At 51.0% G+C, this 27,808-nt stretch overlaps 14 protein-coding genes across 14 annotated transcripts; 7 read left to right on the forward strand and 7 right to left on the reverse strand.

Moving 5' to 3' along the window:
- Positions 1 to 65: 65 nt before the first annotated feature.
- On the reverse strand, positions 66 to 838 carry COCSADRAFT_352798 (uncharacterized protein; the record flags this gene model as incomplete). The annotated part of the gene is made up of 3 exons (XM_007699163.1): positions 584 to 838; positions 505 to 563; positions 66 to 290 (listed from the first exon to the last, which is right to left on the reverse strand). The coding sequence occupies exons 1-3, from the start codon at positions 792 to 794 to the stop codon at positions 66 to 68; spliced, it is 495 nt and encodes a 164-aa protein (XP_007697353.1). The 5' UTR covers positions 795 to 838.
- A 38-nt stretch (positions 839 to 876) lies between these two features.
- COCSADRAFT_293387 (uncharacterized protein) lies at positions 877 to 1,407 on the reverse strand. The gene has a single exon (XM_007699164.1). It carries the CDS (start codon positions 1,223 to 1,225, stop codon positions 899 to 901), a length of 327 nt encoding a protein of 108 aa, XP_007697354.1. The 5' UTR covers positions 1,226 to 1,407; the 3' UTR covers positions 877 to 898.
- Positions 1,408 to 1,822: 415 nt separating this feature from the next.
- On the forward strand, positions 1,823 to 3,141 carry COCSADRAFT_83062 (uncharacterized protein; the record flags this gene model as incomplete). The annotated part of the gene is made up of 2 exons (XM_007699165.1): positions 1,823 to 2,953; positions 3,010 to 3,141. 2 exons carry the CDS (start codon positions 1,823 to 1,825, stop codon positions 3,139 to 3,141), a joined length of 1,263 nt encoding a protein of 420 aa, XP_007697355.1.
- Positions 3,142 to 3,945: 804 nt separating this feature from the next.
- COCSADRAFT_34582 (uncharacterized protein) lies at positions 3,946 to 7,582 on the forward strand. Its single transcript, XM_007698458.1, has one exon. It carries the CDS (start codon positions 4,120 to 4,122, stop codon positions 7,183 to 7,185), a length of 3,066 nt encoding a protein of 1,021 aa, XP_007696648.1. The 5' UTR covers positions 3,946 to 4,119; the 3' UTR covers positions 7,186 to 7,582.
- A 2-nt stretch (positions 7,583 to 7,584) lies between these two features.
- COCSADRAFT_179379 (uncharacterized protein) lies at positions 7,585 to 9,398 on the reverse strand (the record flags this gene model as incomplete). Its single annotated transcript, XM_007699166.1, has 3 exons — positions 7,585 to 8,715; positions 8,763 to 8,817; positions 8,904 to 9,398. The coding sequence occupies 3 exons, from the start codon at positions 9,396 to 9,398 to the stop codon at positions 7,736 to 7,738; spliced, it is 1,530 nt and encodes a 509-aa protein (XP_007697356.1). The 3' UTR covers positions 7,585 to 7,735.
- Positions 9,399 to 10,045: 647 nt separating this feature from the next.
- On the reverse strand, positions 10,046 to 11,890 carry COCSADRAFT_137143 (uncharacterized protein). The gene is made up of 4 exons (XM_007699167.1): positions 11,751 to 11,890; positions 11,632 to 11,694; positions 10,469 to 11,543; positions 10,046 to 10,421 (listed from the first exon to the last, which is right to left on the reverse strand). The coding sequence occupies exons 1-4, from the start codon at positions 11,751 to 11,753 to the stop codon at positions 10,171 to 10,173; spliced, it is 1,392 nt and encodes a 463-aa protein (XP_007697357.1). The 5' UTR covers positions 11,754 to 11,890; the 3' UTR covers positions 10,046 to 10,170.
- A 109-nt stretch (positions 11,891 to 11,999) lies between these two features.
- On the forward strand, positions 12,000 to 13,742 carry COCSADRAFT_34586 (uncharacterized protein). Its single transcript, XM_007698459.1, has 3 exons — positions 12,000 to 12,180; positions 12,355 to 12,729; positions 12,789 to 13,742. The coding sequence occupies exons 2-3, from the start codon at positions 12,466 to 12,468 to the stop codon at positions 13,266 to 13,268; spliced, it is 744 nt and encodes a 247-aa protein (XP_007696649.1). The 5' UTR covers positions 12,000 to 12,180; positions 12,355 to 12,465; the 3' UTR covers positions 13,269 to 13,742.
- An 80-nt stretch (positions 13,743 to 13,822) lies between these two features.
- Positions 13,823 to 15,974, reverse strand: COCSADRAFT_197534 (uncharacterized protein; the record flags this gene model as incomplete). Its single annotated transcript, XM_007699168.1, has 2 exons — positions 13,823 to 15,457; positions 15,533 to 15,974. The coding sequence occupies 2 exons, from the start codon at positions 15,972 to 15,974 to the stop codon at positions 13,896 to 13,898; spliced, it is 2,004 nt and encodes a 667-aa protein (XP_007697358.1). The 3' UTR covers positions 13,823 to 13,895.
- A 675-nt stretch (positions 15,975 to 16,649) lies between these two features.
- COCSADRAFT_352810 (uncharacterized protein) lies at positions 16,650 to 18,696 on the forward strand. The gene has a single exon (XM_007699169.1). It carries the CDS (start codon positions 16,714 to 16,716, stop codon positions 18,418 to 18,420), a length of 1,707 nt encoding a protein of 568 aa, XP_007697359.1. The 5' UTR covers positions 16,650 to 16,713; the 3' UTR covers positions 18,421 to 18,696.
- A 326-nt stretch (positions 18,697 to 19,022) lies between these two features.
- Positions 19,023 to 21,037, forward strand: COCSADRAFT_352818 (uncharacterized protein; the record flags this gene model as incomplete). Its single annotated transcript, XM_007699170.1, has 2 exons — positions 19,023 to 19,370; positions 19,445 to 21,037. The coding sequence occupies 2 exons, from the start codon at positions 19,023 to 19,025 to the stop codon at positions 21,035 to 21,037; spliced, it is 1,941 nt and encodes a 646-aa protein (XP_007697360.1).
- Positions 21,038 to 21,161: 124 nt separating this feature from the next.
- On the reverse strand, positions 21,162 to 22,439 carry COCSADRAFT_34587 (uncharacterized protein). The gene is made up of 3 exons (XM_007698460.1): positions 22,022 to 22,439; positions 21,492 to 21,971; positions 21,162 to 21,443 (listed from the first exon to the last, which is right to left on the reverse strand). Exons 1-3 carry the CDS (start codon positions 22,202 to 22,204, stop codon positions 21,411 to 21,413), a joined length of 696 nt encoding a protein of 231 aa, XP_007696650.1. The 5' UTR covers positions 22,205 to 22,439; the 3' UTR covers positions 21,162 to 21,410.
- Positions 22,440 to 22,623: 184 nt separating this feature from the next.
- Positions 22,624 to 24,125, forward strand: COCSADRAFT_82745 (uncharacterized protein; the record flags this gene model as incomplete). Its single annotated transcript, XM_007699171.1, has 4 exons — positions 22,624 to 22,753; positions 22,835 to 23,723; positions 23,775 to 23,903; positions 23,960 to 24,125. 4 exons carry the CDS (start codon positions 22,624 to 22,626, stop codon positions 24,123 to 24,125), a joined length of 1,314 nt encoding a protein of 437 aa, XP_007697361.1.
- Positions 24,126 to 25,760: 1,635 nt separating this feature from the next.
- COCSADRAFT_24141 (uncharacterized protein) lies at positions 25,761 to 26,203 on the forward strand (the record flags this gene model as incomplete). Its single annotated transcript, XM_007698268.1, has 2 exons — positions 25,761 to 25,971; positions 26,040 to 26,203. The coding sequence occupies 2 exons, from the start codon at positions 25,761 to 25,763 to the stop codon at positions 26,201 to 26,203; spliced, it is 375 nt and encodes a 124-aa protein (XP_007696458.1).
- Positions 26,204 to 26,528: 325 nt separating this feature from the next.
- Positions 26,529 to 27,769, reverse strand: COCSADRAFT_158155 (uncharacterized protein; the record flags this gene model as incomplete). Its single annotated transcript, XM_007699172.1, has 3 exons — positions 26,529 to 27,002; positions 27,390 to 27,672; positions 27,735 to 27,769. The coding sequence occupies 3 exons, from the start codon at positions 27,767 to 27,769 to the stop codon at positions 26,529 to 26,531; spliced, it is 792 nt and encodes a 263-aa protein (XP_007697362.1).
- Positions 27,770 to 27,808: the final 39 nt, after the last annotated feature.

Below are 27,808 nucleotides of genomic sequence, written 5' to 3' on the forward strand. Positions count from 1 at the left end.
GGCTGGCACTGGGTTGTGTAGCGAAATGCGGTGTGCATGTCGACGCCCTTGAGATGCGGGGGTTGCTAATCGTACAGCCCCTCGCTTGGCTGGGCGTGTGCCATGGCAATGGCGGATGCTTGGACGAGGGCGACGCCGTGTTTGTCTGCATGGCTGCATGGCTGCATGGCTGCATGGCTGCATGTAAGTAGGAAGACTAATGGAGACAGAGGGAGAGTATCAGAGAACAGGGTCTCGTATGTTGGTGTAGACACGGGCGTGGGTTGGAAGCAGACTTGCGCTTCTTGTAACTAACTAGCCTAATTTGTAATATGTAAACAAGTGGCATTGTCGGCACGTCATATGTACTGTAGATCCAGGCCGAATTACTACCAACAGCTATCGGACAAACTCGGAATTCACGACGGGATGATTGTGCCTGAATTCCAGTGGTGGCTGGCCGTGGTTGTGATGATGATGGTGATGATGATGATGATGATGATAGTAACGATGATGGTGACATACCCCGGGACGGCCAGGTGGGAAGGGCAGTGGCGTCACTGTGCTTGCGTGATTACTTGTGTCTATGTACATATGTACCTACCGTCTGATAACCTGGACAAATGCGACTGGCTCTCTTGATCCTTAATTGCGTGGGCCAGCCCAGCACTTGGCAGAGTTTTCGGTGGACCATCCGCGGTCCACAAGTATGAGGTTAACAATGCGTCGCCTTTGACCTCAGATGCCGTCGGCTGGCAACAGCTGTCGGTCAGGGCCCAGCGACCCAGTGACTTGGCCAATGGTCCATAGTCCATGGCCCGCAGCTGGCGGCCGCTGCAAATCTCACGCAGCGGTCAACTGGCTCTCGCAATCACTGGCGTACAAAATAAAACATGTCGAAAATCCCGCAAGCCAGGCCTCATCTAGAAAGCCGTACACGACGGCCGGGCAGTGCACCATCAACCATGGGTGTACCCCTCGCACAAAGGGCAATATTTGACCTGCCACCCATCCCAGCTCTTCCACTTGGTTTTTCTTTCTTCTTGTGAAAAAGTTTTGCCGAGCCTGCTACTTGCTGCGCTACTGGCTTTGTTGGTGCGCAAGTCGCGGATCCGTCGGCCAACGTCCACCCATCGACATCATCTGCTGCACAGCCACCCTGTGTGGCTCCCCCAGTGCCCCGTGAGAGTGCAAGCAAATTCAAAGACGCCCTTGACCTCCCACGCCTCAAGACGCCCTTGATCATCGCCTTGCTTCATACGTAGACTACTTCTATTCATACGCCTACCCCGGCTGCCCGACCACGCCGCCACCGTGTTTTTGCGCCTCCAGACCCCTCACGCGCACCTGCCGAACCTTGTCTCCACCACCCACCGTCGACGAAGATACGCCGTTTTGACCGCAGTGCAATAATTCACCCTGGGCTTCTTGCCCGCGAGACACCTGCGTCTCCAAACCACTGCTACCACTACTGCTTCTGCTGCTACTATTCCCACTACTACCACTACTACCGCCGCCACTGCTGCCAGTGAGCTCCCGCCTGCCCCCACCCTTTACCTCCAAGCCGTGTCGCGCATTCCTCGTCTACACCAGACAAAGCGGTACCACCATGGCGGCCCCGACCACCACAAACCCGCCCACCACCACGGCCAAACCCGCCGGCTCTCCCCCGGTCTCCGCCTCGACTGCATCGTCGGTCCACTCCCAACCAGATACACTTCTGGCTCTTCCACAAGCCGTTAGCCCTGTCGCTCCAGCGAGTCCTACTCCCACTGTGAGCCACTCCGGCGCAAGTAGTGTGCAAGCTGCCGCCGAAGCGCTACTCAAACCCAAGAAGCCAACCATGACGTCGCGCATCAGCAGCATGATGGGTATCAAGAGCTCTACCAATGCCGACAAGAACGGCGACGTCAAAGCCACCAATGGCGCGACTGCCAACGGCCGTCCCCCACCAGTGCGCCAGGGCTCCATCAACAGGAAGGATGTGCCTACGGCGCCTTACAAGCGCTTCTGGCTCAACGAAGACGGCTCCCATGAACACCACCTCAAGGTTGCCAAGCGCCAGGAGAAACTCTCAGACATGTTCCAGAACTTGATGCTGGGCAAGAAGAAGGGCGAAGCTCCAGAGGACCAGCCACTGAGTCTCATGTCCAACTGGGTCGACGTTATGCGCAACGAAAAGGAGAAGCTTGCAGAGCAAAAGAATGCTGTCAACGCTCTCCCCCAAACGTTGGTCCAAAAGTACGGCAAGTGCCAAGAGGTCGTCGGTCGCGGAGCCTTTGGTATTGTTCGTGTCGCACACAAGCAGGACCCTAAGGACTCAAAACGAGAGCAACTATATGCCGTCAAGGAGTTCAAGCAAAGACCTGGCGAGTCTGCCAAGCGATATCAAAAGCGCCTGACATCTGAATTTTGTATATCCTCCTCTATGCAACATCCCAACGTCATCACCACGCTCGATTTGCTCCAGGACGAAAAGGGCACATACTGTGAAGTAATGGAGTATTGCTCTGGTGGCGATTTGTATACCCTGGTCCTCGCAGCCGGCCAGCTCGAAGTTGCCGAGGCAGACTGCTTCTTCAAGCAGCTGATGCGCGGTGTAGAGTACATGCATGAAATGGGTGTCGCACATCGCGATTTAAAACCTGAAAACCTGCTCTTGACAACCCATGGCTCCATCAAAATCACCGACTTTGGTAACGGCGAGTGCTTCCGTATGGCTTGGGAGAAGGAAGCGCACATGACTGCTGGCCTGTGCGGCTCAGCTCCTTACATTGCGCCTGAAGAATACGTTGACAAGGAATTTGACCCTCGCGCTGTCGACGTGTGGGCTTGTGGTATCATCTACATGGCCATGAGGACGGGCCGCCACTTGTGGCGTGTTGCTCAAAAAGGTGAAGACGAGTTTTTCGACCGCTACCTCGAGGATCGAAAACAAGAGGAGGGATACCGACCTATTGAGGTTTTGCGAAGAGTGAGTTATGCTTTTTTACAAATCGCTACTAGGAATAGCTGCTAACACACATCTAGCGACAATGTCGTAATGTCATCTACTCGATTCTCGATCCTATACCCGCCCGTCGTTTGACGGCGCACCAAGTCCTCGCTTCGGAGTGGGTTTCCGAGGCCAAAGTCTGCCGCGCAGGCAACGAAGGCTTCTAAACCAACTCCACCCAGGCTGGTCCTTCTTATTCTTTAGCCTTTTCCCGCGGCTCCTTTCACACCTCCTCATCTTCGGCCATTTCCCCCTGGATGTTTGCCTTCATTTCTTACTCGACTTGGATTTCTTTTTTCTTGGACATACCCCTTTTTACGCCTGGCCCCATAGTATAGCGAAGCCGTTTGGGCATCGGCACTTGTTGCACTCTCGTATGGCGTTTTCTTTCAGTAACAACACGGATCACCATAACGATACACATGAGTACTAGACGATGGCGCATGATGGCGAAGAGCAATGGGCTGTCCTGACCGAGCTGGCGGCTGGTATGTCTTTTGGCTGGGCGGTTGGATGATTGGGCATAGACTCGACGACTGGTAATCGGGCTTGGTTGATAACCTGCTTGCGGATCACGTGCAGGACAATAACCTTGATGGGATGATTATACGAACAGCACGCAATCTTGTACATGAGCGTGTCGCGTGCCACGCTACGACCCTCTGGTTGAGTCTTTGCATGTCTCTCCTTTTGTTTTGGACTTGGTTGGAAAATGGGCTCAGTACTGTATGTGACACGACAAGGCCCTCATGCTCTTGGGATTTATGATTGAAGCATAAGAATACAAAAACAATAATCGTATATGTATGTATCTGATGAGAAATCCACATGACAAGATAGATGGCAAGAGTTATGGTTGCTATATTAAGTCTTCATGTCGTGCTCTTGGCAGCGTCATTGGCTTCGCTAAACATTGCGCTGTGCTGAAGCAATTCACCCATGGAAGCGGTGAAACAGCCACACGTGTCAGACACGAACGCCTGTTCACGCCGCGCATTCCTCCGTGGCTGCGCTTTCCCCCCAGAAACTTGGGTGGTACCCCATGTCATCTATCTCTAATATCGGACAGGCCACCTGGAACTACCCCAGGCCTCCATCTGCCACCTGGCACTGTAACCTGCTTGCGCAAGATATGCACCCAAGCAATGCTCACGACCGGCGCCTCGCTCCATAATTGGACCATCCTTTTGCTGCTATGCAGTACATCCACATCGGTACTCGCGGAGAGGGCGGCGAATGAGACAACGACTGCTGAACAAAGCGCTGCTGGTGCATATTCAGGTGCCACGACACACCATACATCGCAAGCCACTTCGTTGGCTTTGTCTTCGCCCTCGCCTTCGTCCCTGTCCACACGAAGATACTCCGACAGCGAGAGCACCTCCCCGTACCGCACCATCAACTACATTACACACACGCTACCGCAGCAATGCGCAAAAACAAGCTGGTCGGCGCCAGGAGATACGGCCACTGTGAACGACATAGGCGTTGAAGGAGGGGCCATCGCAGGTCTGCAAACTCCAGCCCCTGGGATATGGGTGGGGCCCGAGGGCATCGCAAACGAGGAGAGAAAGAACGCCCACTCGGACGCATCATCACAACCAGACGCGACTGGCGCGGCGCCAAGTGCAGCAAGCAGTGGTACCGAAGGCACGCAGCCGGAGCTAGAGCTCGAGGTAGACTCGCCTTTCGACAATGCGAACTTTTTGTCGTTTGAGGAGTGGAAGAAGAAGAATCTGGCTAAGGCGGGTCAGTCACCTGAGAATGTCGGGCAGGGCAGACCGGCAGCATCAAATCAAGCTCCTCGTCGGCGACCCGTCAATGTCAACGCTCTGGACTCGTTTGGCGATGAGGGCGAAATCTCGATCGATTTTAGCGGGTTTGGACGCCCAGAAGATGGGGGCGTAGCAAACGGCCTTCAGCAAGCCAGGCACAATGCTGAGGCTACCAGGGCTGCGAATGGCGACGGCAAAGTGGCTCCAGGTTCGTGGGCGCTAAGCAAAGACGCTGGCAAGACGTGCAAGGAACGGTTCAACTACGCTTCATTTGACTGCGCTGCCACTGTTCTCAAAGCTAACAAGCAGGCAAAAAGCTCCTCTTCGATTTTGGTCGAAAACAAGGACAGCTACATGCTGAACATATGTTCAGCCGACAACAAGTTTCTCATAGTTGAGTTGTGCGACGACATCTTGGTAGATACGGTTGTTCTCGCCAACTATGAGTTCTTTTCGTCCATGTTCCGACACTTTAGAGTCAGCGTGTCAGACCGTTATCCTGTCAAGATGGAAAAGTGGCGGACCCTGGGCACGTTTGAAGCACGCAACTCTCGCGATATTCAGCCGTTTCTCATCACCGAGCCACAGATTTGGGCGAGATATCTTCGCGTCGAGTTTTTGACGCAGTACGGAAATGAATACTATTGTCCACTTAGCTTACTACGTGTGCACGGCACTACAATGTTGGAGCAATTCAGACAAGAAGAGGAAGAGGCGAGAGGAATTGATGATGACGAAGATCTGGAGGCTGATGGTGTCGAAGTCAAGAAACCGGCGGTGGACAGCGGCCCGTTGCCTCCAGAGGATATACCCATCGAAGCTCTCAAGGACGATGGTGCGAGCTTCGCAGTGTCACAAGTCATTGATACAACCAGTCATCAGAATACTCCCCAGCCTTATACGGAACCGGATCCTCCTAGCCCGTCCTCTGAGGCCTATGGCTCGTCTACAGTTGCAAATGAGCAATCAGCTGGTCAAATGACTTATGTGTCCCAGAATCAACAGGCTTCAGAACAAAGCTCGGCCTCCTCGCCAACCCCTACGGATGACTTGAGAAACTTGAACATAACAGCTCCTGGAGAAAATAATGCCCCCACTGCAACTTCGACAACCGACAAGGCCGAGGCCTCATCCCCAGTTCACGGCTCCACAGCCGACTCCGTGGCGGTCACTTCGCCATCTGCACCACCCAATGATAATCCCACAATCTCCTCAACCGAATCGATAGCGTCTGGGTCTTCAAGCAGTTCGTTAGCCAAAGTTTCTAGTGATGGCACAGTCGTTCCTCCACAAGCCCAGTCGCAAGGACGAGGCTCGGCTACGCAGCCCAATGCTCCTACGCCATCCACTCAAGAGTCGTTCTTCAAGTCGATACATAAGCGCCTTCAGTATCTCGAGGCCAACAGCACTCTCTCATTGCAGTACATCGAGGAGCAGTCCCGTGCGCTCCGGGACGCGTTTATGAAAGTAGAGAAGCGACAGCTGGCAAAGACTGAAAAGTTTCTGGATCACCTCAATAGTACAGTGATGATAGAGCTGAAGAGTTTCCGCAACATGTATGATCAGTTGTGGCAGAGCACAGTGATTGAGCTGGAGAGTATGAAGGAGCGACAAAAGTCTGAGATTGGCGAGATTGGCACTAGGCTGAGCTTGCTGGCAGACGAGCTTGTTTGGCAAAAAAGAATGGCTGTGGTGCAGTCCACGCTGTTGCTCTTGTGCCTTGGTTTAGTGCTCTTTGTACGGTCTGGCACGCTGGGATCCAGCGCAGATGTCCCAATTGTGCACCAACTGGGCAACAAGTACACAAGCTTCTTTGAGACATCGCCAACACGCAGCACACCCAACACAGCGGGCATGGCGCGGCGCCGCAGTACCTTCCGCAAAATGTGGAAAAGCGACACCTCCGCCGGTCTCAGCGACCACCACAGCGATGCTGAAACCGACGGCCTACGCAGCCCCGTACAAGCCGAATGCAGCTCTCCCATCCCAGACACCCCCATCGCCCGCCGCCGCCGCAGCAGTCTCTCCCCCCGCCTCGACAGCATGCAATCCACACCCGTCCGCGACCACAATCACGACAACATGCCCCCAACCCCCATGTCCGAAGACCAAGCCGCGCGCATCCAAGTCCTAGCCACGCAATCCGGCCCCGCAACTCCCAACGGAACCCGCGATAGCCGCCCCTCGTGGGAAGAAGTCGACCGTGCAATGGACTTGCTGAAAGCTGAGGAACAGAGCCAGGAACCGCTTTCTCCTGTTTCATCTCCGTCGTCCTCATCGCAGCAGCAGCAGCAGCAGCAGCAGCAACATCTTCAGTCGCAGGGTAGAGAGCGTGTTGGTGGTGGGACGGGGAAGAAGAAGAAGAGGAGTCCGTTGAGGAGAGCGCATAGTCAGTATGATGAGGGGGGTGAGGAGGTGCTCGGGGCGGGTAAGTAACTGTGAGGGGAGAAGGGCGGGGTGTACGGAGTAAGTAAGTGATTCGTTTTACAGAACTTGAGTGGGGGGGTTGGGTTGGAATTTGAATGAGCGACCTTCTTTTTCTTCATTGCTTTTTTCTTTCTTTCTTTCTCCCGATACGAGCGTTGGGCCGATCTTGCATGGAGTAGGCGTTTTTTTGCTTCTTTTTGGCTTCGACGCGTGATGATACACCGACATCTTTTGTTTTCTTTTTTCTTTCTTTAAACTCTTGTTGAAAAGGTCTGGACCGCAGTCTTTGGCGTACAACGTTGGCTGCATGGATGGACGAGTAAACGCTATGTCTGTATGCATGTAGATGAAATAGCAAGTTATAGCATTTTCTGCATTGGACTATGTAGCTACCGTCTTGCGCGACTACTAATTCCTTTTCCTTAATTCTGCTTACTCGCTCTGGTAACCCTTTGATCGTGCAACTCTGCCTCACCGTACCCCAAATACATACTTTGGCATTTCTTTTGGAAATCACACTCGATTCCTCCCATTTTCGAAAACCCCTAGAGTATGTAATCTACTCGCCAACCCTCTCATCCCTCTTATCCTTCTTCTTCTTCTTCTTCTTCTTCTTCTTCTTCTGCCCATTCGGCACCATATTCGCCACAGGCGCGGTACCCAGCGTGCTCGTTCTGGGCGCAGGCGTGGAACGAGCTGGATAGTTCGCAGGCAAAGAAGTTCTGCTATCCAAATCCTCGCGAGAATATTTTGGCACCCCAAATTTTTCAAGTCTGCTGTCAGGTGTAGCAGAACGGGTGTCGAGGCATTTTCTGGACGGGAACGTGGCGGTGTTGTATGGGGTTCGGGCGGAAAAGGGATGGGTATTAGTGTAGCGAATTTGTGTTTCTTCTTGGTTAATTCCTCCTTCTTCTCTTTCTGAGGGGTTTGCGGGGTGGGGTGGTTGGAAGGGGGATGATATGTTTGGTTTCTCCTCATCGCTGGTTTGCTCAGTGCCGTCTTTTGGTGTGGCCATGTCCTTCTGCTTAGAGATGTTATGGTCAGTATTCGGATTCTCTGGTTGATTTACAATTCCTCCAGCATTCTCGTTGTTGGCAAGGGCGTGTGAGATGGGGCGAATTCTACCGTCATGTCTATGCTGGCCTGGTGTGCAGTTCCCATCACCACCTCCGTTCTCGTCACTCTGTGCATGACCGCAGAAATCGTTCCGATATTTGGGTGTCTCTCGGTCGACGCGTTTACCGAATGCCTCGTCGAAATCCTGGAGTACGCTCTTCAAGGTAACAATTGACCGGTGGAGGTCGGGGAAGTCGCTCCCGCAGGCGGAGTAGATGGATACGACATTCCAGGATGCCATCATCACGTTATCAAAGTTCGGAATAGCGGCTTCCGCGATGCTGTTAAAGAGGTTGACTTTGACGTTGCTTGGAATGATGTCGAATATCCTGCTCTTAGTGTCTTCGGGGATGGTATCAAGACCTGTGCGCTTGCGCTTGTTTGAAGTATGCTGCTTGACCTGGTATGATCCACTCTGATTTACTGTTATTTGTTAGTCTTGGTATTGGGTGCAAGGATGATATGCTCACACTGTGAAGCTGACTGGCTTTGCTCACGCTTGGGAGGATTAAGCCTTGTGAGAGTCTAAGAACAGTTAACGATCTTTCCCCAATATGACCGAACAAGCGACCATATGTCAGTGCTATAAATATAAGTCCATTATGACATACCTCTCCATCATGAACGAGTGTTGGCGCCTGGTTCGCCATTTTGTAAGCTGCCTGCCTAGCTCCATTGATCTTGTTTATTCGGGAATAGATGGCATGGAACTTATCCCTGAACAAAGGCACCATACCCTTAGCAATGAAGCCATGAATGGGTACGGAATCAAGAACATCATCGTCCTGCGGAAGCGGATCTTCGGCGCGCATATCTATGTGGCCATTCTCGACTACTAGGTGGACCCGATAGATGGCATTCTTTTCCTCAGCGAGCAACACATTTCCAAGGTCAAAGTGTGTGGCTTCTGCCTTGAGTGTGACCAGGGTGAGTTCAGGTTGGATGACACCATCGACTTTCTTGTACGTTGGTGGCTCATCTTTACTGACTCCTTCTAGGAACCCATTTAGATGTTGCGGGTCGATGAAGCGGAGTTGATCTCGCAGGATTAGAGCGCGCTTTTGAGGCTTATTAAGTGCATTGAAGGTTGGGGCCGCAATGTTCATGGTCAGAGGCTGAGTGGATTGTGTTGGGATCGTGGCTAGACTTTTCGCGAACACTGACGGCGACCGGTCAACTCACCAACTAGAAGCAGAAGCCTCTCAATAGGGAAAGAGTTGCAGTTGACTGGAAAGGGGAGTCAACAAGTGAAACTGACCAAAAAGGCCCTGCTGGTAAGTATAAATACCTTAAGGCAGCAGTCTGGCGCCGTCCTCTCACTATTGCGCCATCTGGCCGGCCCTCCACAGCTTTTGTGCTCGCGTTCTTTCACTACAGAGTGGGTATTCTGCTCTTCACTACCAGACATTGAGCTTCTCGATTCGGCGCCTGTAGACATATCTGGGTGAATCGATGATATTTCCATCATAATGAATCTAGAACTTTGAGTGTCCATTGGTAAAGCGGTATACATTTGCACATGAAAGCTGCATGATTCTAGAGGGAACTAGGTGAAATGCCAGGACGATGAAAGAGGCTATGGTCAGGTTTGACTCGTAATGTGGCACAATTAGTCAGAAGTGAGGCCTTGGAGACGGAAGGAGCGACTAGCGCGCATGGCATTGGGCAATCCCATCGTGCGGCACAAGAATACCCCCAACATAGCAATAACATACGCACTGAAAACTCACGTGAATCATGTAGAACCACAATATAGCACAGAAGATGACTGGTCATGGAATTATGGCTCTATGATAACCAAGCTTTGACTGCAACCAGCACACTGGCGTGTAGCTAAAGGTTGGGAATATGATACAAGACATAACTCGTGTCTCAAACCTACAAGTACAAGCCCTCAGGCTCACCCTCAGTCTTCGTCTTGAGCACACGCTCCCTGGCAGTCCTGAAGTCTTCCATGTTTACACGCATACGGCGCTCACGTAGGGCCATGAGACCGGCCTCGGAACAGATGGCCTTGACGTCAGCACCGGAGAGGTCGTCTTTCTGGTTGATGAATTCGTCAAGATCAACATCCTCATTGAGTGACATCTTGGAGGTGTGTAGAGTAAAGATCTTCTTCTTGGTGGTTTCTGATAATGGTCAGCACTGATATACTTGAACGGATGCCGCAACTTACGATCAGGATTCTCAAAGAGAATCTTTCGATCGATACGACCAGGGCGAATGAGGGCAGGGTCCAGCGTCTCAATCTTGTTGGTAGCCATGATGACCTTGACGTCACCACGGTCGTCGAAACCGTCCAGCTGGTTCAGGAGTTCCAGCATAGTTCTTTGAATTTCTCGCTCACCTCCAGAGGTCGATTCGTAACGCTTGGTACCAATGGCATCGATTTCATCAATGAAGACAATAGAGGGGGCATTCTCAGCAGCTGTCTGAAACAGCTGTCGGACTAGCCTGGGTCCGTCTCCAAGGTACTTTTGGATAAGCTCACTGCCAACGATGCGCAGGAACGTAGCGCTTGTCTGGTTGGCGACAGCCTTGGCCAACAGTGTCTTTCCGGTACCGGGGGCACCGTACAGAATGACACCTTTCGGTGGCTTAATACCCATCTCCTCGTACAGCTCCGGATGTAGAAGAGGCAGCTCGACGGCCTCTCGTACTTCTTGAATCTGCGACTCAAGACCACCAATATCTGCGTATGATTCGGTGGGTGCCTTGTCGAGCTTCATGACTGAGACGGACGGATCGGCATCGTCTGTGAGCACACCAACCACTGAGACGGACTTGTGGTGCAGGAGGATGCTCGCGCCAGGCTCGAGTAGATCCTTGTCGACGAAAGACATGATGGAAACGTAGTATTCGGGGCCTGTCGCGCTCGAGACAATGGCATGGTCGTCGTCGATGAGCTCCTCCAGATTGCCAACGCCCATGGGACTGCCTCGCATGTCGTCGACGCGCGAGCGCTCGTCGGCATTCCGGTCTTCCGCCCCTTCTCCGGCGGTTGATGCGGCGGGCGCATTTCCTTCCTTGACAGCCCTTGCCTTGCGGAGCCGCTCCTGGTTCTCAACGTACTCCTCTTCTAGCAGCAGATGATCGTGAATGCGCTGCATCCGGAGATATCGTAGCTTGCATCGCGCGGTCGGGTAGACGGTGGGGAGCTTTGCGGCAGCACTGGGACCAGCGGCCTTCTTCTTCTTCCTGCCGATGCGGGTCGTGGGTTGTGGCGGGGGCTCGTACTTTGGCTTATCCTTCTACAAGGCGGCTGTCAGTGTCTGGGCTGAGGCATCACATAGCGGACTTGCAAATGCTGTCACACCTGAGACGGCAGTTGGTACACACCTTATCTTTCTTGCTCTTATCGTCGCCTGGAGGCCCGCCTCCTGCGCTCGACTGCTGGTTACCCTAGGCGTGGTCAGTATATCGTAGTTGCCGCTCGGGGAAGAAGCAATGTTACATACCATGACACCTGTTCAGGCAGAAGTGAGTGGATCAAGCGTAGATACCAATGAAGGGGGTCAATGACAGGATGGCCGGGCGCGTGTGGTGGGGGTGAAGGCGATGGGGGCTTTGTGAGGCCGTGGATGTTTGTAAGAGGTGTTGATGTGCTGATGGCGAAGCTCGTGCATGTCGGGGGTCGGGGCTAGTCCGCTGTGGCGTCACTGCACTCGATACCGCCTGGAGCCCCAGCTCTACCAACCCCAATCCATGCATGCTACATTTATATAGACTTTACAGGAACAAACTCGCCAGATTTCGTCTGATAAACGTCGTCATTTAAACAGGCATACAAATACGCCCATCCCATCTACTGCTTGTGTCTCGAACCATCTGGAGGATCCACGCCGTCGTGCTTGAACCCCGCCGGCGAGCTTCCTACGTCCTTCACTGGTACGTACTTGGCCTTTATTCTTATACGGTACGGGTAGGTGGCGTGTTTTGCTTGTCCTATTCTGGCTCAGCATACATCTATGGCTGCAGATTGCCAGACACGCTCTCTAACCGTGTCCACGATGCATTCCCCGCACCGGTCGTTATGGGCCTCAGGCTGACTCTCACGTCTAGAAATACCCCGGTTGCACCGACCACCCACTTGCTGCCTACTTCCTCCAGCCTTGCACTGCTTCCTTCCCGCCGCCTCACTTTCAACTACACACACTCCACGAACACGCTGCCATGACTACATCGAACCGAAACAGGCGCATTGCCAAGGAGATTGCCGATATCCAGAACGACCAGCACTCTAAGATCATTGTCGAGCACGCAGGAAACGGCGATGATCTCACACATCTGCGTGGCCAGTTTACGGGCCCGCCCGATACCCCATACGAGGGCGCCACCTTCTTTGTCGACATCAAGATTCCCAGCGAGTATCCCTTCCGCCCGCCTGTCATGAAATTCGACACCAAAATCTGGCACCCCAACGTCAGTTCACAGACAGTGAGTGCTCGCGCTGCCATGATCTTCTACTTAGATCCATCCAAAGCTAACAAGCACAGGGCGCCATCTGTCTAGATACACTGTCGTCCCAATGGTCGCCAGTCCTGACCATCAAATCAGCCCTCATCTCGCTCCAATCTCTCCTCAGCACACCCGAACCAAAGGATCCCCAAGACGCAGAAGTCGCCGGCATGCTCATCCGGAACCCGGCCGAGTTCGAGCACAAGGCCCGTGAGTGGGCGGTCAAGTACGCTGGTGCGCCACAAAAGGAAATCGCAGAAGGCAGCGGTGGTGCCACGGCTGCTTCAATCAAGAAGAAGGCTCAACAAGCCAAACAAAACGAGGAAAAGTCCAAACTGGTGGCATACAGGGGCTACAACAAGGACTTAATAGACCGCTTTGTAGCAATGGGCTTCGACGTTGAGATTGTCGTAGAAGCCTTTGAGTATGTCGGCATCGACCGTATGGGCGGCGAGGATTACGAGCTGGAGGAGGCTTACATGGGCGACATTACTGCCCGCCTGTTTGGCGAAGCTTGAGCCCATCATATTTTTTGCCTTCGTTTCCTTATCGACATGTTGCTGCACAACGGATAAGAGCTTATGCTTTGTCCTAGTAGTTGCCAAGATCAGCATCCCATTCACTGGTTCCTGGCATGTGCGCTGAGGGTCCCAAGGCTAGAACTGTCCACCATCGTAGACCGTCATGGCTTTTGAAATGGGTTATGAGAAGCAGGCGTTTCTTTTTTCCTTCATTCCATGTTATCTAACTTATTTCATCACTCACAAAGGCGTCACATGACTGGTGTTAAGGCTAGGGCAGAGGACATTCCAGGATAAGTGGATTTCTCAATCAATTATCTTTCGAGCAAATACTTCTGTTGATCTATGATTTGATATTGTGAGAGTAGTTGAAGAATATGCTTGGAACACTGAAATCACGTGTGTTAATACTGCAACCAAACGATTTATTAAATAAGGAACGAACTTAAAGTTTTCACACAAATACTCAACCATCCTCCATTATCCATAGTCACTGCGTCACAAGAGCGTCGTCTGAGCAGCAAAGAGTGAAGATCACAGAGAAAAAGTGATGAGTATTAAACATTGACTTCGTCGAAGATACAGGAATACCATCTGTACTAATCTATACACCTACCAGAGACCTCAGCGTCCAATAAGCACCCTCTGACTCTTCCTTGTCTCAGTGGCATAATTCCTCTTCTCGCCCGTAACAAGCAACTGCACATGCCCCTTTGCAGTCGGCGTGTACGTAACATTCGCACCCTGCTTGACAGCAAATGTTTCACACGCAGGTTTACTGTTCAGAATCCACTGAGCAGTCAACTTGACACCCGGATCCCAGCGCCCAACATTGGCTCTCACTATCTGACCTACAGAGACTTTATCGGCACCCTCAATCCGGGGATCTGCCTGGCGCTGAACCGCAGCATTGCGACCACCGTACTTGATAACCTCATCCCAAACATTCCCACGCGTCGACGGCGCCGTACACTCTTCACAAAGCGACTTGGGACCCCCCGGCGCATGCACCTTCACCCATCCCTCCACCAACTCCAGATACTCCCAAATATCCCGATCCTGATAATTGCCCCCATGCGTCTTTTCCGGTAAAATCGTAACATTCGCCCAACCCTTCCCACCTACCTCATCCGTCCTATCCCTAAACTCCTGCACACCCTCATTGAGAAAATACGTATCCCACGAGCCGACGTAGACGAAAAGCCGGTCCGCAAGCGCAGTGCCGAGATTACGACTGGACTTGAAATTCGCAATGATGTATTCAGTAAGATCGAACTGTTTCCAGTACGCAATAGCGTGGGGGTAGATCTCGCCGGTCACCTTATCCCACGGCTCAAGCGGATAGTTATTGTAGCCTTGGACGCCGAACACGGCATTCCAGACGTCCCACTGGTTGAAGGAGCGCGAGGAAGTGCCGAAAGTGAGTTCCCAGTGGTTTTCGGATGCGACGGTGGCTTCAATGACTTGCGTACCGTTGACGAAGGTCCTGATGCTGGGGACGGCAGTGCCGTCGTCGCGAGTGTATGCGTTGGAAGCGGTATACAGAGCGATGTCTTGGTGGCGGTAGAAGGATAGAGAGTCTGGGTAGGAAGAGAAGCAGGCGCCGAAGAGGTCAGGGCGGTAGATTACGTTTGCAATTGATTCCCAGCCGCCGGTTGAGCCGCCGTCTTGGATGCGGGCGTAGGGGGAGCGGATGGTGTTGAATTTTTGGTCGATGTAGGGCAGGAGTTCGTCGTTTAGGGCGTCTCCATAGGGTCCGAGATTTGCGGTGTTGACGGCGTACGAGTCGTCGTAGTAGGGTGCTTCGTGGCGGAAGGCAACAGTGATGAATTTCGGGACTGGCCGTTCGGGTTTGCTGTCTGTGGCTGGGATGATACCTTTGTCCCAGATGGAGGTGAAAGTTTCGTTTTCGCCATATTTGTACGCGCCAAAACCACCTGTCCAGTGGTTTTGGTGGTAGATGACGGGATACCGCGTCTTCGTGTCATTGGCATTATAACCAGCTGGTAGTACGATGTTGGCGCCCACATACATGTCTCGCCCCCAGAACTTGCTTAGCTTCTTACTACGAATCTTAATATGTTTGAGAAATTCTGTGTCCTCATAGTTGCCCTGGTTGCATCCGCCGATTTCTTTCCCATTGAAGTTGGGGACTTCGGTGATATTGTTAAAGGTCAGTTGGACAACTTGTTAGCTGCCAGACATTGTGATGTTTGTAATTGGCGTCACCAAGCTCCCAAAGCCATTGAAATTTGGCGCACCATCGCCGCATGGAAAGCGGAGGCTGACTTTGGATCCATCGCTGCGGGTCACAGTCTCGTATCTGGTGAGGAAAGCTTGTACACTGTAGGTACCGGGATCGATGTTGTCAAGACTGGGATTTGGCCAACCAAAGACTCCAGTCGCAGTACTGTCGTTACTACCGCCAGACAACGTGACGGCCTTATCCGATCCAAATCCGTACACGTTCTTTCCGAATATCTTGTTGGGTGATGAAGTGACATCGGTGTCATCGAGAGGATTAGTTCCAGCAGGCGCAAACATCAATACAATGCGACCATCGGTAGGCGTATCCAAGAGCCCGTTAGCAACAGATATTTTGACGTTGAGGTTAGTGACATTGCTGCGTTTTATATCGGACAAGGCTGCAGGACGAGCCAATGCCCCAACAGTGAGTGAAGCAAGAAGGATATGCTTGATCATTTTGCACACGAGGACTATAGAACAGTCTCAATCGAAGCAAAACGAAGTTCAATCACTTCGAGTACCAAGCTTTTGGTGGGTGGCTAAGCTTTTCTATGCTCATGTGAAAATCCAGGCTAACCGTCATACTTAGTTCTAACCAGATGGAGAAGGCGCAAACTCTGGCGGAAGGGGGTGGGTCATCTCGCAGGGACTAACAAGATAGCTACCCGAGATTAATACCGAATATGATAGATAGAAGCAATCCTATGACCAAACATGTTTCTCCATGCATTGCGATTAATAACTGGGGACTGCCAATAATGCTAGTGTAGTTCCAATACAGTGGTTTCTGGTATCACTTGCACAGGAACCATCCCTTGACATTTCTGAAATAGTACGAGATTCGCCCGCTCAACTAAAAACAAGAATTCGAAGGTTTCTTGATGTCGCGAGCGTTAGAATGCAACAGATGCCGTGCTGATGCAAGTAGTACAAGTGATGTCAGGTCAAGCAGCTAACTACATTTGGTCAGTGATAATGTTTTGGTAGATGACAGCAACATCAGTGATACCGACATACAAGCTCTAATCTTCTACTATTTTACCAAAAGATTGAAGAGAATAAAGGTAGAAGTGAGCATTTTGAAATTCTTTGTTCTGCAGCGTCGACCTAACACTTGACGTCACGACTCCTAGATCGATTACACTGGCGTATCCAGACACCTCACACAGGATGAACATGCCTCAATCCACCCACAATGGCCCATAAAATCATCAGACATAACAAGCTGGGTTTGATAAGATGTCTAAATCAAAACAATAATCCCTTCGTCAAGCTCCTAGGTCTCCCCTACGGTACCATCCCCCATCGTTTCGCGCGCGCAAAGCTCTGCCCAAACTTCTCAGACAGCAATAATGAGAGATACAAAGATGGTATCTTCGATGCCACAACACCGGGGCCCTCCAGTATCCAACCATGGAGCAGCGTCAAATCCGACGCTTCCAACATCCCACTTCCAACAGACAACTTCCCAGAAGATGAAGCCCAATCAGAGGATTGCCTGAATCTCTCTATACACCTACCCAGGAGGCTCATCGATGATAACGCAGAAATATGCTCTGCACCCAAGTTACCCGTTCTCGTCTTTATCCACGGAGGCGCGTATTTCTTAGGCTCAGGAAATCGACCATACTACAGCCCGGAGAACCTCGTCCGCCACGCTATACAACGCAGCACGCCCATCATATTTGTGGCAATCAACTATCGTCTCGGCGCACTCGGATTCCTGCACTCCAACCACGCGAGTGATCTGGTCCCGGAGAACAACGGCATCCACGATCAGGTTCTCGCATTCGAGTGGCTACGAATGCACATTGGCGATTTTGGCGGAGATGTTGAAAACATTACTGCAATCGGACAGAGCGCAGGGGCTGAAAGTATTTCCGTGCAGACTATGCACACGCCGCTGTTCAAGCGCGCTATTATGTTTTCCGGGACGCCAGTTACGATGCCTACCCTGACGCCGGACGAGCACCATGATAATTTTCTTGCGCAGGCGAAGCAACTAGGTATCCGTGTCGTTGACGAGGCTGACGGTAGCGATAGAGACGCAGAATGCATTGCAAATGATATGATAGATGTTGAAGTGTCCAAGATTAGAGATCTAGCTTGGGTCGGTCTGCCTTGTACGAACAGTACATATTTTCCCTTTGAGCGACCGAGTATGCAGTTGGTAAGACAAGGCAGACTGGCTCCTCCAAACTGGCGTGAATGGGCAAAACCCGTCGAAGCGCAGATTATCGGGTCGACTACGTATGACGGTGGGATATCCTACAACATGATGAGCAAAGACGGCAGTAGAAGCGGCCATGCTGAGGCCTTCACCAACATCGCTCAAGACGTCTTGGGTCCTAAAAATGGCACAGTACTCTTAGACTTGTATGGTATCAGTTCCGCAGCCAACGATACAGACGCTCTCCAGCGCATCTGTCTGTTCGAAAGTGACATTGGCTTCTTTGCCGCAGCACTGAGTCTCGCCCAAGCAGACCTCGTGCCCGCCACCTATTTCCACGTCTTCGACCTTGGCAACCTGTTTGCAGGCCCCATACGCAACCATGGGGCATTTGCAACGCACACTTTTGATATTGCTACGTTGCTTGGTGGAGACCATGAGAACAAGTTACCCGCGTACTACGCACCCGTGCTTTCGCACTGGCGTGATCGTATTCTCGACTTTGTTGTCAATGGAACGCCACCGTGTGCGAGATATACGAGTGGTGCTGCGGGAAACGGTCTGATGGTTGACGAGAGAGGCGTAAGAGAAGTTGGCGGTGAAGTATGGCTCGACGGCCATGGCAGGAGACGAGCAAGGTTGTTCGAGCTGGCGGCTAGTATCGATCCTGACTCTGGCTGCGACATACTCTGGCTGGAGGTATGTCGACGCTTCTTGATGCAAGGCGAGTAAAACATCGATGTCTCTTTCTCTGGCTCCTTTAAGATATATATCATCCCCTACTGTTCGTCATGCTTCACCCCGTTTACGTGGATATATGTCTACACGATTGATTCATCAGTTCACACCAAGGATGCCAAAGACCAAACCTGTTGATCGTCATCATCGTTCCGACAATGTAGCCCAGCACGTCCGTCTCTTGTCGTTTGATTCGTCACTCGGGCTTAATATCTCTTAAGGTCAAGAGATAGATATGAGAAATCCTGCAACTTTGCCTCTTTCCCCGTTATCATTTAATGCGGGGTGAATCTTACACATGCAGAGATACGCTGTGGTGTTTCTTGTGTTGACCGAGCATTTGCCTAGTAAGCGTGAGACCCGAGACTTTGGACCAGGACGACCTGTATTCACAGGGAAGGTTTCCCTGATGAGTTACTTAATGTAAAGCTTTCTTTGCGTGTTTGCTTACATGTCTATCTAAATCTATCTTGCGCGAAGAACAAACACCTTATAGACGGTCTCGCCCACGCGCTTCTACCACGTTGGCCCTGTGCAAAAAGACTCTTCTCCGTTGACATCAGTAGTAAATCACGGCTCTTAGTGTGATAAGAAAGATGGCTGCCGCTACTGTTGTCAATCCGAACGACCCCAGTGCGCCAGTTGTGCAAAAGTATGTTCTTGAAGCAGCGAAGCGCTTGAGAGAGGATGGTATGAATCAGTATGAGCAGCTTCACTTTAGTGAAAACGAACGTCTGCACAGTCTGATTAAAGATATATGGGCCGATCACGATGCACTTGATGCACTTCCTTTGCCCATTGAGAATGATGGCCGCGTCAAGTTTTTGATCCTTAGGGCCGAGATAGGCGGAATTATCATGTCGATTAAGTTGACCAAAAAGGGATTCAACCCCGAAGAAATACTTATGGTTGATACTGTCGGGGGGTTGGAGGGACATGGTATTGTAATCGGTATCCGGTAGGCTGTTCATGTGTTACTTGGGACCCGGATTGATGAGACTGACCACAGCAACATTAGGGATTGCATTGTGACTTTGAGTCATATTACCATTTTCCCTTTTTGGAAGACACAGGCTATATGCCTAAGAAAAAGGATTCCTCCAGTTTTGAGATTCGCAAGTATCTGGAGCAGCTTGTCGACAAGTTTGGGCTGAATAGTCGAGTCTTGTTCCGTACGCAAGCCAACAAACTCGAATGGAATGACAACACCAAGGCCTGGAGGGCTAGCGTAGTTATGAGATGTGGTCTAGAAGGAAAGCAAGAAGAAAATCCTTTGTTTTACGCCGAGATGGTTACCATTGCCACTGGTCCGCTTCCTTACCCAAAAGTACCCAGAGTACCTGGATTGGCACAGTTTTCCGGGCCATTACTCCATGCAGCGCGTTGGAACTACGACATCACCGGAGGCTCTGCCAATGACGAAATGCCAGACATGGCCAAGCTCAGAAACAAGGTAGTGGGTATCATCGGTACAGGTGCCGCTACAATCCAGCTTGTTCCCCAAACGGCCAAGTTCGCCAAGGATGTCTATGTATTCCAGCGCACACCTCCCCAAATGTATTCTCTAGGTCAGTTTGATACAGATCCTGAGGATTGGCATCAGAGGATAGCCGCTAAACCTGGGTGGCAACGAGCTCGGAGGAAGGCATTTGCAGAAACGGTGATTGGGAATGGGAAAATGGAAGATGAAGACCCCAATCATGGCTGGGTTCAAATAAAAGGCTTCGGCTCCCTCTACGGCAACACTCGGTTTGGCAATATTACACGTGAGAAATTGCAAGAGCATATTGGTAAATTGCTCGCGCTCGATTCGAAAAACAGCGAAAGAATTCGCTCGCGGATATGGGAGATTGTTAAAGACAAGGAAATGGCTGCAAAGATGACACCTTGGTATCCGACATGGTGCAAGCGTCTGACTTTTAGTGACCAGTATCTGGAAGCCTTTAACAGCAGCAATATCCACATGGTTGACACAGATGGCGCTGGAATCGACAGCGTCACGACGAAGGGTGTTGTTGCCAACGGTCAAGAATACCCAGTTGATATCCTTATTTTAAGCACTGGGTATCGTTCACCACGTGCTAGAGGGGCTCCAGGGGCGCGTACCGGCACAGAGATCATTGGTCGTCATGGGCGTCAAATATCAGAAAATTGGGAAGCACAGGGCTTCAGCACTTTCCAAGGAATTCCAACTAACGGGTTTCCCAATCTCTTTATACTAGGTATGGATCAAAATACCGCAACAGCAAATTGGGGTCATGTCATGGATGTGGTGAGCGAGCATGTGACTTCCGTTATTGAAATTGCTTCTAGGCAGACACTGGATACACCGGGGACTGTAGTGATTGAACCTTCGGCTGAGGCAGAGGAAGGGTGGGGCATGGCGATTGCGAAAGGCTCCGGCCTCTTCGGTGTAAACGTAATCTGCACGCCAGGGCATCGAAATCTGGAGGGTGAGACACTAAAGATGCCGGCGCCAGATGACCATGAAGGAATGATGAAGAGGGCAAAGTCAGTGATTTGGGGCGGAGGTATAGTGGAATTTACCCGAATGTTGGAGAGATGGCGTGAGGATGGCAAGTTGGAGGGTCTCGAAGTGACTGTGGGGTGAGGCAGGTGCGAGTAACGCCAACAGGTAGAGACCCACCTAGAGTTGTATAGGACACATCGAATTGGTGGCCGTTTCAAGCTGAGATAAAGAAAGCGAAATTAAATCGCATTGGCATAGAGTTGGCCTCGATATTAGTAGTGCTTGTTTGAGGCTTGTATATTTTCAATCGATACGACCATGTCACTCGCAGGTGTTGTAATGACAATTTCTGTCCTATTATTGTGACTATCTTATGTTCCTCCTTACTGATGTTGTTATCGAAAAGAAAAAGACCCAGAGGTCAACAGCTACAGCGCAAGCGGCAAATAACACTGTGACAATACTTTAGTAAATCATGGTATCTGCCGCGTTCTGGCATTCGTGATGTCTGCTCTCACGCGAACGAGACTGAAGGTACAGGGGTCTCCTAGTCGTTGGTTAGTAACCATGCATACGGGCTCGGTTCCGTACTTGCCGCTTTCAGCACTTGATAGGCGTTGTCTGTTTCCAGCACAACAGAGTCATGCTTCACTCCGTCTGCCCACTTCCTGTCCCATTCAACAGTACCATGCACTCGACTCACTGGCCCGCCGTCTCCAGAACTTGTTGGATCATCTGCATATGTTTCTCCAGTACCAGCAGCATTACCGTTCTTCACCGCGTCACCAAAGCGAGTGCTGGGCTTGGCTGATGCTCCACGCTCGTTGAACTTGCGGAGGATGATGAAGCCTGCTAAGCCCCAGATAAAAATGAAGATGGCTGAAAAGCTAGCGATGAAGACAGTAGGTACAACGAAAATCAGAGCAAGGCCAACAACAAAGAAGGTGATGCTGAGGGAGACGAGTAGACCGAGGAAGAGGCAGGTGGTCAAGGAGACTAGGAGGGTGACGGCTGCGAAGGCGAGGAAGAGAACGAGGGGAATGCCGGTGAACGCGGCTTGGGTGGTAAGGAAGGCCTTTGCATAGCTGTCAGCGTGGGTTGTGCAGGCGCCTATAGAGAACATACTGCTATCTTGGGGTTTCGATTGGCATAATCGCGTGACTGCTCAATCATCTGCTCACGGCGGCGGGGTGGGAGAAGTTGGTTCGTGGTAGCCCCGATTTGGGCCTCGACGCTTTTGGCGGCATGGTGGACGCGATGGCCAACATGATCAACAATGTCCCCAGCTTTCTGGGCGATGGAAGGCATTGTGGGGGTGAGGAAATCGATGGAGATGAGATGAGATGAGATGAGAGAATATTAGCAGGGGACGAGGAAGCAATGGAGACGGATGGTGTTGTCACTGGAGGGAGAAAGAAGGATGAAAGCACAATTGGAATTTCCTAGTTACACGGCACGCCGTTACCCTCGGACCCGGCTACAACAATTGACGGATCCGAATAGGGCAGCGCCAGGATGGTTGGCCACGACAATGGCGTTTGGGATATGCGGCAGTGAAGAGGGCCGGGACGCGTGATTCGCGAGTACGTCATGCCATCCGCGCTAGTCGACACCCTTGTCGCTCGCCTACCATCTTTCTCCTCACCGCCCCGGCGTTCTGCCAATTCAAGGTCGAACTTTTTGATATGGCGCGACACGCTCTTCCATATCGCGCCCGCACCGACGACATGAGCGACAAGAAGAGAAAAAGACATGCCGAAAACGGCGACCGGCCCAAGAAGAAGGCCGTCGTCGCGCCCCAGGGCAATGTCCGCGTCGACATGGTGGAGAGCAAAGAGACGCTGGGCCCATTGCTCGGTATGTGACTGCCTCTCCAGCTTGTCGCAATACCTGCGCCGTTGTCCACAATGCCTACCGTTTCCCGCTGACTTTCTAAAGCTGTCACTCCTGGTCTTGCCGTTCCCTCCAAAATCTCATTCACCCCATACAAGCGCACAAAGGTCCTCCAACAAGGCGAAAGTACCGAACTGCTCTTCCAGTCTTCTGATCATCCTCGCCTCGACTACATCGCACAGGAAGAGCGCGATGGCAGCTCTGAGAGCCAGCTGCAGGATTACGTTGGTGTCTATGACCCGGCGACGAGCAAGCTGCAGATTGTCCCCGTCAAGAGAGTCGTTGTCCGAAGCACACTGCGAAGCGAAGTCGAAGAAATGCGCCAAGAGCAGGAAGCGCTCGAGGCCCAGAACAACACAATCATGGCAAAGAGAGCTGCGCTTGCAGCTGAGTTCGGATCTAAGAAGTCAAGGAAGGCGCTTGAGGACCGCACGCTGAACGCCATTAAGAGCGGCGCCGGAGCCAATGAGGTTGCTGAGAACGTTTTGAAGCAAATGTCCTCCTCCACCAGTGTCATGCCCACCAGCCAAGACCTTGCAGCAGCTGTCGACAGTTCAAAACCACGACCAATTCCAAACCTCGCAGCCGAATATCCTGGCGATGTCTACCCGATCAGTACCGTTGTTGGTAGCGAGCTAATGACTATGCTCGACGTAAAGGACTGGGTACAGGCATCTGCAGCCGGTCAAGGTGTCGAAGTCACCAGCAAGTACGTTGCAAGGCGCATCGTCAAGCTAGCCAAGAACAAACAAATTCAAAAACTAAAAGTCTTGCGCTTTATCTTGCTCTGCATAAATTTTAACGCAGCCTTGATTGGTGCAGGAGGTGCTCGGCCGAAGAAGATACCCATTAAGGGCAAGCTGGAAGCAGCCATGGGTGAGGATACACCAGCTGGATGTGTCTTGGCCATCAGACGGAAATTTGCCCCAGAGGGGTGAGTGTTTCTGATTCTCCGATTACAAGAGGCGACATTAACATTTTTCAGGAGCTCCGAAATGCCTCGCTGGAACGTCGATAATCTCATGACCCACATTGCAGCCGCAGCCCTCATCGTCGATGACCAAGCAGTCGACGTCAATGATCTCCGCGAAGACCTCAAACTGGAGAACAAGGAGTAAGTAGCCCTGCCGGTAGAATGACTTCGTAGCACGCGCTGACCATTATCAATAGAATTAAACAGTATTTTGCTGAACTAGGCTGCAAACTCACGCCCCCTACACAGACCGATCTCACAAATCTGAAGCTCACGAAGGCCGAGAGCATCAATCATTTCGTTGCAAAACTCAAGTTACCGTTGACATTTCCAAAAGTTGGGGGCAGGTTTAGGAGCAAGTAGTTATAGTCAATTTTTTAGCATCGTGATTGCAGTTGTTCACAGGTGTTCGGGCCTAGTCACCGAATCGAATGTATACATAGTTAAATACCTACAAAAACATTTCTTTTACCCTTAGTTGAGGTTGGCCAAATTAAGATGCGATAAAGGACTCCTGGATCGTTTTGCTGTTCCCCAACGTACCAGTGCCGACGAAATTCCTAATCAAATCTTTGACGTTCAGACATAACCACCTCTTTCTTGACATTGGCTCTATTGATGTGGCACAAATCTCTCGCTTTGCTCTTGCTTCTCTTTGCTAGCTTGAAGATCACGGTTTCATCTCAACCAGTAAGTAGCCATGCTGGCCATCTCTCAGCCATTCAGATGACCTGGTTTGCTAGGTGTTTTGCTCGAAGCACGTAGAGCAGACTTCGTTTTGTATTTAGGCGCTCTCATCAAATCCTTCTATATAGGCTAACAGATGGGTATCTCCTACGATGAGGTATGGTAGGGGTATGGTAGAGGTCGCACAGACCATGGGTAGGGGTAGAGGTATGGTAGAGGGTCACCTAGTTGCTATCTTACTTGCCACGCGCACACGTGGGATATATCGGACCATGCTACCCACGTGGCTCAAAGTGTAGTAGCTGGATAAGATGACGAATTGGACATGTTCTAAAACCACCGTAGGTCTTATAGATATGCCATGCGCAGCTGTTGTTCTTTCTTTACGTTTTACCATGATGCGTATTGTTTAGGTGATATGTCAAATGCTGAACGTTTTGAGACAACATCACTTATCCTAAACTTGGAGCCAAAACAATTTTTACACGAGACGCCGTTATGGTCCACCGTATATGGCGGACTGTAGCGTGGTTTCAGGCAACAATTAACTTTAAAGTCCTTGTATACCAAAACCCCCACAGAAATGATCGTAATATGCAAATAAAGCTGCAATAATTCAAACGAGTACTCCAGCTTCTCTTGCCTTTTGTAATTCATTCTTATGCTAGTTATCGTGGATTGCTTACAGAAGCCAGACTGACATATCGTCCCTAGTTGGACCCCGGAAGCCCCATCCCCCAACCTTCTACTCGATCCATTCTCCCATCGTTTCATGAATCTCAAAAGATTCGGGAACTAGAGACTCAATGACGAAAAGCAGTTCCAAATTCCCATTCAAGCCTCACGCGCATGTGAATTTCACCATGACCCTAACATGCAAACCAATGACAACACCACAACGCCATTCCCGCCATTGTCCCACCGACCCAGCAAATCCTCAAAAAAAAAACGATCTACACGTCGCAAAAACTACAAGCCACTTGCTTAGATACCGATCTGCAAGGAGCCTACTACATCATTGACTTTTGTCTCTCCCGCTCTTATAGATGATTTCATGTCCAAGTGTCGTCATGACATCACGATTGTCACTCAAGCGCATCACCCACTTGCACAACGCATATCTCCCAGTGACGATAAGCGCCCCAAACCCAAGCATCTCACACAATACCTACGTATCACCTTAAGTATAAGTAATACTTTTAACCCCCCGACAAGTACATCCCACATCCACAATCCAAACCCAATCTAACATCTTTAAAACCAAATCAACTACACCAACACACCAGTCAACACACCTCTAAATCCAGAAAAATGCCCAAGTCCACCGGCCCCCTAATGGAACAACTAGGCATGGGCACCGAAAACCAATCCACGCCCAAATCCACCTACCCCTCAGGCTCATCCAACATGACCGACAGCACCACCTCCGCAGCCGATAAACTCGGCGCCAACAAATCCACAAACGCTATTCCTCAGGACAATCCCAGTGTTCTCTCTTCTGCGGGTGCAATTGGGAAGAACTGTACGTTTGTTATCTCATCTCTCCATCTTCAAGTCGATATAACTAGTACTAATATTTTCGCAAAATAGTCAACCCAGATGGCGCGGTAGGATCAATTGGACAAGCGATTGGAGGTCCATTTAGCAAAGACGGTGTAATTGGAAGTCAATTTGATGCGAGTAAGAATGGAATTGCGGGACATGTGGAGCGGGCGGTTGATGGGCCCAGTAACCCAGCTGGGAGCTCAAAGTAAAGAGGGTATGTTGATTGAGTGATCAGTGTATGAGGCGGTGATTTGTAAATATGGCCAAGAGGCAAATATATCACACGTCATGAGCGAGATTTAAGCTTGAAGTTCTGTGGAATCGTGTTCAGTGGTGGGTTACTGGCGCTTCTTCTCCCATCACGATGTTTGTAAAATCTGCATAACTGCAGAGTAATTCGACAGATCATAATACAGTGTTCATTTTCATAATTACTGTAATGCTAATAATACAGTGACGAGCTCTGTTCGGGTAATATCAAAACCGCAGTACCCATCATAAACAGACTACACACGACGTTTTCAGCCTGTACGTCTAACCTCCCAGCCTACGGCCAGGTCCCATACCACTCCAAGGCGTGTTTGCACCCGTAGTCCTGCCTGTGGTCGGCTGCGCACCGCTTCCAGGCGCACCAGCCGCCCTTCCGCGTCCTTGGACAGCATGGCCATATCCCCTGTCCTGGACGCTGCCGGCTGTTGCACTGAACCAACCCTTCACAATCTGAGGGGTACGAATGTAGTTTGTTCCACCTCCAAAAGTAGGCCAGATCCTTGTGAGGAAATCGTAAAGATGTGCTGCAATGAGGCCAGTCAGTTGCGAAGCCGCTGCATCAGGACCATCGATGACGAATGTAAGAAACAGCATGGCGAACGGTAGGAACTTGGCGTCAAAGTTGAGAATGAAGAATTGCACGGATCGTGTAGGGTTGTCCTGGCCAAAGGTATATGCGTATGCGAGAGACAGCGCAGGAAGAAAGGTGTATGAGCCTAAAAGACAGCCTGCCGTTCCCTTTACATGGACCATTAGCACAAGCCCACTCCAGGTTACATCCACAACAAGGGATTCAACAAAGCAAAACAAATGGTAAAGGTATGTAGGGAGCCTCAAATAACCTTGCGAAATAGAGAATTCGCAACGCATCGTTATGTGACAATCCCACCATGCCTACACACCATACAGTCCCTTTTGGATTGTAGTGGAACTGCATGATGTGCAAGGGTATTCTTCCTCGATTCCAGGAACCGCTTCAGCTAGATTATTTTTTGACTGGGCGGGCAGATATGTCGAGGTGAAGGAGACCGTAGTCGGTTCGTCGCAGACAGCTTGGGTCGATGCGATATGGACAGACACATGTATGTGCGATGGGGCGCAGAATAGCTACGAGCAGGTACTTACCACAATGACACTGCCGACGAACATAGTATACACAAAAAAGTCGCCGGGTTGCGAGAAGCGGCTAGACTCGCGCTCAATGGAGCTGCCATATTGGTACAAAAAGTATGGGTCAAGCAGGATGCCGAACTTCGGTTTCGTGAGGAGAAACGCAGAGAAGATTCGCCAGAGCTGCGGGATCATCTTGGTAGTGAAGACATATTGAGTAGCGAAGATGACATGGTAAAGGTTGAGGATGCCACCATAGCCCAGCGCCGACACGACGACAGCTGCAGCTGTAATGGTTCTATGAGAAGCTGTTAGATGCGAAACTCTCAGAGCTACACGAAGTAGAAGAAAGAAGCTTACCTAGAGACCGGGGGGAGCGTCCAGAAAACGTCCATTGTTGCGTGAAGCTGTAGCAGCTACAGACAGATGCGACA

The sequence above is a fragment of the Bipolaris sorokiniana genome (assembly GCF_000338995.1).
Source record: "Bipolaris sorokiniana ND90Pr unplaced genomic scaffold COCSAscaffold_3, whole genome shotgun sequence".
Classification (NCBI taxonomy): Eukaryota; Fungi; Ascomycota; class Dothideomycetes; order Pleosporales; family Pleosporaceae; genus Bipolaris; species Bipolaris sorokiniana.